The following is an 8,076-nucleotide window of genomic DNA, read 5'->3' as shown; positions in this document are numbered from 1 at the left end:
TATCTGTGTATTATATGTGGAACAAAACTGGTACCCAAGTCGTACCAAAAGGGCTCTTCATTAGCCATCAATTCTCATGGTACCAAAAGGCCTCTTTATTACTTATGTATTATTTGACTTTATTACATTTCTTCATCTATTTTAATAATATTTGAAATCATATGAGAATGAATAAATTTGTATCTATGTATTCATATACATGTGGAAACTAACTGGCTGCCACGTGGCACCATCAGTCTTAGCAGCTCTTATATTGTATAGCCATAGTAGTTAGCAATTTCCATCTCTCTTTCCCTCTCAATGAAAAACTGCACTCTCCCCAAAGGATATTTGGCAGCATTCTCACGCTCTTGTTGAGCCTTCTTCTTCATGGCTTCCCGCTCTGGCCTCTGCTCTTCCGTGATGGGAGTTGACATTACTGGCTCAGGAACATTGGGTTTCCTCCATGGAATTGGTTGTAAGGCAAAGTCTTGGAGCAGATATCGGTTTTGAGGCTTGGGCAGTTGGGACTGGAGCTTGTTCACAAGGGTGGAAACAGGGCCCCGCTGGACAGAAGTGCAAGATGATGTTGTGTAGGCTGCAGGCCTAGAGGCAGCAGACTGAGGGACACTAGGCTGGATAGACGTGGTGAAGCCTGAATGGATTGAGTGGGATACAGCTGGCTGAGCTGGCTTGGCAGGACGCATGAAAGATGTGTTGGCAGGAGCTGGTCGGGATTGGTTGACTGCCCTGGGTTGAGCTGAGCTGGTAGAAGCAGGCTGGGCAGGGTAAGCCACAGTGGGTCTACGTGAGGCCAGAGACTGTGGCCTGCGATATACAGGTCGAGGTTGAGGTTTCTCTGGGGACAGAAAAGGCAAAGGCACCAATTTAACCTTCCCAGGAGGTGGAAGCTCATGCTGGGATGGAGATGGACACTCTTTGTCAGCACTGATATCTGGTTTCTGGACTCTCACTTGAGTTTTCTCAGGACCTTTAATCTGCGGCCAGGGTTTCCTAGCTGGGCATGGATGGGGATCCTTGTTACTGCTTGAGTTTCCCAGGGCCCGGGAGGAAGAGAGCCCAGGATTCTTATCATTCTTCTTCCCCAGTGCATGAAAAACCTGCACGGACTCCAGCATGTGCATGCCTAGATAGCTTCGAGGCTTTTTAAAGGTCTCTTGGCTAAGCTCTGGTTGATTTCTCTTGCGCTTTTCCTTAGGAACCATTGGCTTCTCTTCTGTCTTGACCTTGTTGCCTGCCTGCTTACTATCTTTGGCTTTCTTGGAGTTGTTTTCTCTGCTCCTTTTGGGTTTTTCCTGCCCAAGGCCCTTAGCTTTGCTGTTCCTGCTGGTTGCAGCTTTCTGAGTTTTGATGTTAGAATGCTTGGCTGTGTTCACAGGAGCCCTGTGACTGTCTGCATCACTGCAAGCAACTTCTCCCTCTAATGGGCACTGTGGGTGCTTTGGCTGCATTTTGGCCTTTGGAGTTCCATCAGGAGGCTCTGAGGCTTTATGTTTGTTGTTCTTAACTGGATCAGCAGGGCCCTTTATGTCACTTGAGTTTACCTGCTCCTGATTCACCATGATATCTCTTATATCATTGGCTTTTATGATTTGGGGACTTTCAGGTTGGTCAAGGTCTTTGAAGGAATTAAAAAGCTTGGGAAGTTGAATATCCTCCACCAGTCCAATGAGGTCTGCAAAATCACTGCTACATTCAATCCCATTTTCAAGTGTGCCTTGGTCCTCAAGACTCAGGCTACTCTTTCCCAGATTGTTATGTTCAGAATGAAGCGTCTCCTCTTGGTCCAGAGGACCAATGGAGGTCAGGAGCTGGTGGATATCAGAGATTTCTAAAGGGAGTAGTGGAGGATCCTGGTTTTCTATTGCAAACTGGTAGGTATCCAGAGGGTTTGAAAGCATGGCTTTAATCTCATCCAAACTGTTAATGTCTGTTTGTTTCTTGCTTTGAGTTGGAGGCAATGCTAAGAAATTAGAAGAGCTCTGACCTGGAGTTACTACTGAAATGTCCCCAAGTTCAGTTGGTGGGTTACTCTCAAGTATTTGGAGATACTGGGTACTTCTGCTACTGCAGGAGCTGGGGAATTCTGGAGGTTGTGGCAGACAAAATGTCTGACTTGGAGGTCGCAATCCCACAGAAGCTTCTATCCCTAGGGAATTTTCCATCACTGCAAAGGAATCAAGGAGAATGGTTAAGTAGGATGCTCCCCCTACACAGCAACACAGTAATCAGGGAACCTGCCAACTGTGGAGAAGGCATTTCTAGTAGTTCTTCCTAAGGACCATGGACAGGTCTCTGTTAGGAGCTAGGTGCTGATCCTTAGTTACAGGTGATCACTAGTGTCCTAGATTTGGGCTGGCAACATCATGATGGCAGCATAGCTCTTCGGTAGCACACTTGCCTTTTATGTGGGAAACCCTCAAAAATGTTTTATGAAGCCTATCATTCTTATGTAGCATGCTCTGAGTTCTCTCCACTCTCCCAAGAATATATGAACACTGAGCACCATGAACTAGGAGAGGATGGAGCACTTCCTCATGAAGTATATGTGAAAGGACAGATTTTGAGACACCTGCTTTGTAATGATCTCTGAGTACAAAGTTTAAATGCTTGAATAAATTAAGAAAATTAAACTATCACTACCATGGTCAGTTTTGAAGTATCTTCCCAAGGGACCACAGCAAGATTGGGAAATATATTCAAAGTATGTTTGTTTAGTTGGACTGATCTACCAAGACAGTGAAACTTAACCACCTTCATTGTGCTCCTAGAGGTCTCTTAAATGCATCGTGGATGGCCATTACAGTATCCTGCATTCTCATCTTACAGAATCTGAAATGCAGAATGCTGAATAAGGAGAGGAATTAAAGTCTCAGGGTTAAATTCTATGAATCTGTAGACCCACAGCTCTCAGCTGCCTAATTGACCCTCCTTTTGATTGCTGATCTCGTTCCTTCCCCATGTTCCTGTTTGTACTCACCTTGAAAACTTGTTCCTGTGATAGGTTGAGTGGACACAGAGTAGTAGTTGCCAGGTGTAGAGACTGATGGTAGGACATTTGTTGACTGAACCTCCTTCAGCACCGTCACCATTTCTGGCTGAGGGACAGCAGTCCTACTTCCTGCATATGACACAGAGCCATAGGATTGCAGGTAGGGGCCAAGATCTCCAGAGAGCAGAGGTCCCAGTGTGTTTTGATCATAGTAGTAGACCTGGCTTCCTTCTTGGTAGGGAAGTGACAGAGTATGTGACTGATTTGGAATCTGAGATGCTGTCACCTGGACAAGCCTGGCCGACAGTGATGGATACTCAGGGATGATGGCATTGGCATCTGAAGTTGTATCATATTGGGCTGTCATAGACATGGAAGGAGCTGCTGTGTCCTGTTCAGTGACAGTCAGAGTAAAGTCCCCCAGTGAAGATGACTTCTTTTTAGCACCTCCCATATTATCCCACTCAAAAACACTTGGATAAGAGGCAGGTGTCATGGGGATCTGGTGTTGGCTAGTAACCCCAGACAACATGGCTGTGCTAGAATGTTGATAAAGGTAGGTAGTGCCCATGAGTGACTGGAAGGAGGTGCCCGAGTTTGAAGGCAATAGCCATGCTGAACTGACAGCTGGAGCAGAGACTCTGGAGAAGTTACATGTGCTTCCTGTTAGGGAAGTTGCATTGCTCACCACAGGAAGAGAGAGAGGCAGAGAATTTTCAGTTCCAACTATAGAAGAATTCTGGAAATTTTCTATAGGAAGCAAGAGGGTGATGAGAAAATTGATGAGACTCACAGATTTTTAAGATACTTGAGAAATGGTATTATCTAAAGGTTGTGACAGTCAGGAAGCCTCTAATACCAGCAATTATTGAGATACCCCAAATGAAAACAATTCGCATGCCGCAAGTGTTGGAGCTATTTGGTACTCTTCTGATGAACTACGGTTTCTCTCCAATTGGGCACAGAACCCAAGGGGTCTAGTTCACACAGTGTTCCCAACAAGCATCCTTCTCTCTGATAGCTTTCCTTGAGCCTGCTCTAGTATTGGCCCATGAATATGCCCTAGAACTGCAGCATTTTAGAAGTTAGATAACATCTAATGTTATCAGTTTGCAAGTGAGTAAACCAAGGGTCAGAGAAGTATCACTGACTTGTTCAATATCAGCTCCAGGTTATGAAGTCAGGTTCAGTGGCACACACCTGTAATTTCAGTGTCTCAGGAGGCTGACACAGGAGGATCACTAGTTAGATGAGACTTTGCTAATTAGGGAGAGACTTTATTAAAATAAAATTTAAAACGTGTGTGGGATGTAGCTCATTGGTAACATTTCCCTAGATTCAATCCCTGGTACTGCCAAAAAACAAAATCCAAACTAACTCTCCTCTTCCCCCTCACATGCAGAAGCAAAAACTGAAGGAAAAGAGCACTATTAATCTGGACACGGTGGGGTTGGCCTGTGGTGCTAGCACATGGGAGGTTGAGGTACTGGGATTGCTGGAGCCTAGGTATTCAAAGCTAGTCTGGTCAATTTAGCAAGATCCTGTCTCAGAAACATAACAAAATATACTGGGGATTTAGCTTGTTGTAGCATGCTTGCCTAGCATATATAAGACCCTGGGTTCAGTCCCAAAACTCGGGAAAGAAAAAGAAATGTAGGAAGGAAGGAAAGAAAGAAGTATCAAAATTGTGTACACAGTAGAGAACAAAACAAGAAGTGTAAAGTAATTTCATCTCTGTGCTTGTTTATTTTCTTGTAAATATTATCCACATCAAGTAAAAGATATTAAAATCCCACTAGGTAGATATTTCAAATAACTTAAAAACATTTTCTGATAAGAATTTCAGTCATAAAAATGTAGAAAACATGCTTTGCAAGGGCATTGAAAGATAAATTTATTATCAAAACATAAATATAATCATGTTTAACAGAAAAATGTTGTCCCAAAAGTCTGAAAGAAATATCACCACTAGAATACAATAATACAATTGAAACAAAATTTTTTGATGTTTACAGGAACAGGGATTTGAACCCAGGGGTTTGCCCATTCTAAGTATGCACTCTACAACAGACCACCACCTCAGCCCCAAATAATTCTTTGAAATGTAGAAAAAATCAAAACTAAAAATAAATTTTTAGATAAAGGTGGAATTTGAGCTGTGGAGCTTGAATTTTTATTCTTACATAGCTCTTCCTTTTAATTCTGAGGTTTAAAAAACATTAATGACTATTTGTATATACTCCATTGAACAAAGAAAACTATTGTAAAGGTGAAAAATAGCTTCTGCTTAAAATTGCATATCACACAAAGGAACGCATTCTCTGATGCAGGTTATGGTAAATCATTTTTTAAAAATCCATGTGGTTTAAAAAGCAGAGTAAAATAGGACATGGAAAATGCTGTTTCCCTAGCTCTGCCTATAACCACTTTCATTAGCACATTCAGAGGAAGAATCAATTCTAAAATATACTTCAAAAATATTCACATTTCAAACTGCCCAGGTCATCTGTGTTCAAAGAAGCCATAGAAAAACTCCAAACAACCAAATGTGACTTTTCTGAGACACTGCTTTCCCCAGTGATACCCTAATTCTACCCTTTCTTTCCTTGCTAGTCCATTAATCAAGACATTTTCTCAACCAACCTCAATTGTCCAGTGCTGGGAAGATTTCCCTGTATACTTTCTCTGTTCATTTGAAATCTTTGTTTCTCTTGCACATTCCATCCCAACATCCTCTTTTTTTCTTGAGAACAGCTCCATGTTCTTCATCTCTTTTAGTCTCACATTTTCTTATCCCTTATTTTAATATTTTCTCCCCTCCGCCCCACCAAGTTTCTGTTGTCCTGTGCTTCAACAGACCAAAACTTACTTCCCTGGAATATCTGCCTCCTTATAGTCCTGTCCTCTCCCTCCCCTCTTCCTAGTTCTATTTCCACATAGTTTAAACAGAAAACTCCAAAATGTGTGAATGTCTGCTTTAGAACAGCACTAAATTTGAAATACTGAAATGGAAATATTGGTGGGGGGAGACTGTTCCAGATGAAACCTCTTGGTACACAGTGTGAGTTTTCTTCTCTACCTCAGATTTCTCTTTTTCTGTTGAAAAAAGACACTCCCCAAATCAGATTTCATTCTCTATAAACATGCCCCTTAAGACTCAATATTAGAAAAGAAAGGGACCAGTGCACAGTCAGTCTGTTATCCTCATAGAGCAGATGAGGAAACAGATTTCGTGAGAGACTAAATGATCATCCATCCCACACCTAGTACATGTCAAAGTGAAAACTCAAAATAGGTCTCCAAATTTCTACTTCCAACCTTTTCCCTATTATTCTAAGCTAGCTGGACTCCACTAGTACATTGAGGCAGCAAAATGTCTAATGAAAAACTTTAAAAAGTTTCTTTCCTTACCTGACGTGGTCAGAGAAGAGGTGACATCAATTGCAGATACAAAGGATGAGGAGACCACCCCAGAGGATGTTTGGGTGACTGAGGTTAGAGAATGCATGCTTCCCGGTATGGAGTTCACTGGTCACTGGCCACTGGCTACTAGTCACTGATGACTGGTTACTGGTCACTGGTCACTTGCGATGATCCAAATTTGTTTACAACTCCATGGAAACCCTAAGATTCTACCAGGTGGCAGTAGGTTTGGTGGGAGAATGATGTCACAAAACAGGCAGTTTAAAGGTATGAGGTAGCCAATAGGGAGGTCAGATTCCCAACCAGAAGGTGGAATTGGGTGGAGAAACTGACAAGAGAGTTGATTGGGTGGAGAAGGTGACAAGAGACTTATCATTGAACCTAAATGGCTGAGCTCTGAGGAGGTGAAATCCTGCAAGAGGGACAAGGTAGGGCCACCTCCCCCAGGTGTTTGTGTTAGGGAGATCATCTCAGTGTTCCTTATTAATGTTCATTAAAAATTATTTATATGTTATATATTATATTTCACATTGTAATAGGTAATAGTGTGCACATAATTATATATTAATATACAGTTAATATCCCTGGGGATGGAAGAAAGAGAGCAATACTAGTTGTTCTGGAACCATTAGAAGTTGATCTGATTACTGAACTTACTGCAGCTTCCAAGGATGAAAGAAAAGGATTTAAAAGGTTTATTCTGTAGTCTATTTGTAGGTGGATGCAACACTTTTATTCATTTATTTTTATGTGATGCTGAGGATCAAACCCAGTGCCTCACAAGTGCCAGGCCAGCACTCTACCACTGAGTCACAAACTCAGCCCTAAAGAGTTCTTTCATAACTTAAGAGTAGGGTGAAGTTTCTTGAGTGCACCCTGTAGGGAATGAGGAGTTCCAATCTTTTTTTAGGTTTTCTTGAATCCTACTTTCTTTGGACTGGGCTGGGGTGTGCTGGGCCAGGTTGGACTTGTAATTCTCTTTTGCTCTCCTCCTCTCACCCCTTTCATTGTAGACATTGTTGTTTCATGGACAAGCCTTGATTTTGCATTCTTATACTCATAGATAGTATTTTCTTTTGACTTCCAGAGCAGGGGTCTGTTTTTTCTGTGACTTGATTCTTTGAAAATTGTACTCTGAACAATAGAAATAAACACTGGAGAGGTGGAAAACCCAGCTCACTGTGAAGTGTCCCTGCTCTGGACTTTGGTTGTACATCATTTGCCTTGGATGACTCCTTGGGTAAGGTAGACATCCTGCTTTGGCCTCTTTTACCTGTGAAAGGCACTGAGGATTCTTTCTCTTATGTAGGTGAATCCAATGTGGCAGTTACTGTATCTTCCCCTTGCAAACAGTCACTAGAAAATCTAGGGCTTCCCAATTCTTTGTCTGCCATGCTTGGGTAGAAGACCAGGAGAATAGTTAGAGGAGAACATTAGTAGAATATAGGGAACCTGAGAGTAGAAAAAAGATGGTAACATGGATTTTTAATTTTTTTGTCAGAAACAAGTCGACACACTTTGATTTTATTTTGTAGAAATAAAACAGACAATTCTATGTTTGGGGTGAGGATCTTGGAAATTAAAACCAAGGACACTTTACCATTGTGTCATTTCCCAACTCTTTTTGTATTTTATTTTGAGGCAGGGTCTTGCTAATCTGC

At 42.0% G+C, this 8,076-nt stretch overlaps 1 protein-coding gene across 1 annotated transcript; it reads right to left on the bottom strand.

Moving 5' to 3' along the window:
* Positions 1-248: 248 nt before the first annotated feature.
* LOC124963313 (uncharacterized protein C2orf78-like) lies at positions 249-6,500 on the bottom strand. The gene is made up of 3 exons (XM_047522977.1): positions 6,404-6,500; positions 2,981-3,742; positions 249-2,167 (listed from the first exon to the last, which is right to left on the bottom strand). The coding sequence occupies exons 1-3, from the start codon at positions 6,498-6,500 to the stop codon at positions 249-251; spliced, it is 2,778 nt and encodes a 925-aa protein (XP_047378933.1).
* Between the last annotated feature and the right edge of the window lie 1,576 nt (positions 6,501-8,076).

This window comes from Sciurus carolinensis, chromosome 13 (genome assembly GCF_902686445.1).
Source record: "Sciurus carolinensis chromosome 13, mSciCar1.2, whole genome shotgun sequence".
NCBI classification, from domain to species: Eukaryota; Metazoa; Chordata; class Mammalia; order Rodentia; family Sciuridae; genus Sciurus; species Sciurus carolinensis.
This window is presented reverse-complemented; position numbering and strand designations above follow the sequence as displayed.

Excerpts from the sequence above, each read along its gene's own strand:
- LOC124963313 (XM_047522977.1), bottom strand. The coding sequence starts at position 6,500 with ATGCATTCTCTAACCTCAGTCACCCAAACATCCTCTGGGGTGGTCTCC. Across the intron at positions 3,743-6,403 it reads CTCTTCTCTGACCACGTCAG|AAAATTTCCAGAATTCTTCT; the intron begins GTAAGGAAAGAA and ends TGCTTCCTATAG. Across the intron at positions 2,168-2,980 it reads CACAGGAACAAGTTTTCAAG|TGATGGAAAATTCCCTAGGG; the intron begins GTGAGTACAAAC and ends ATTCCTTTGCAG.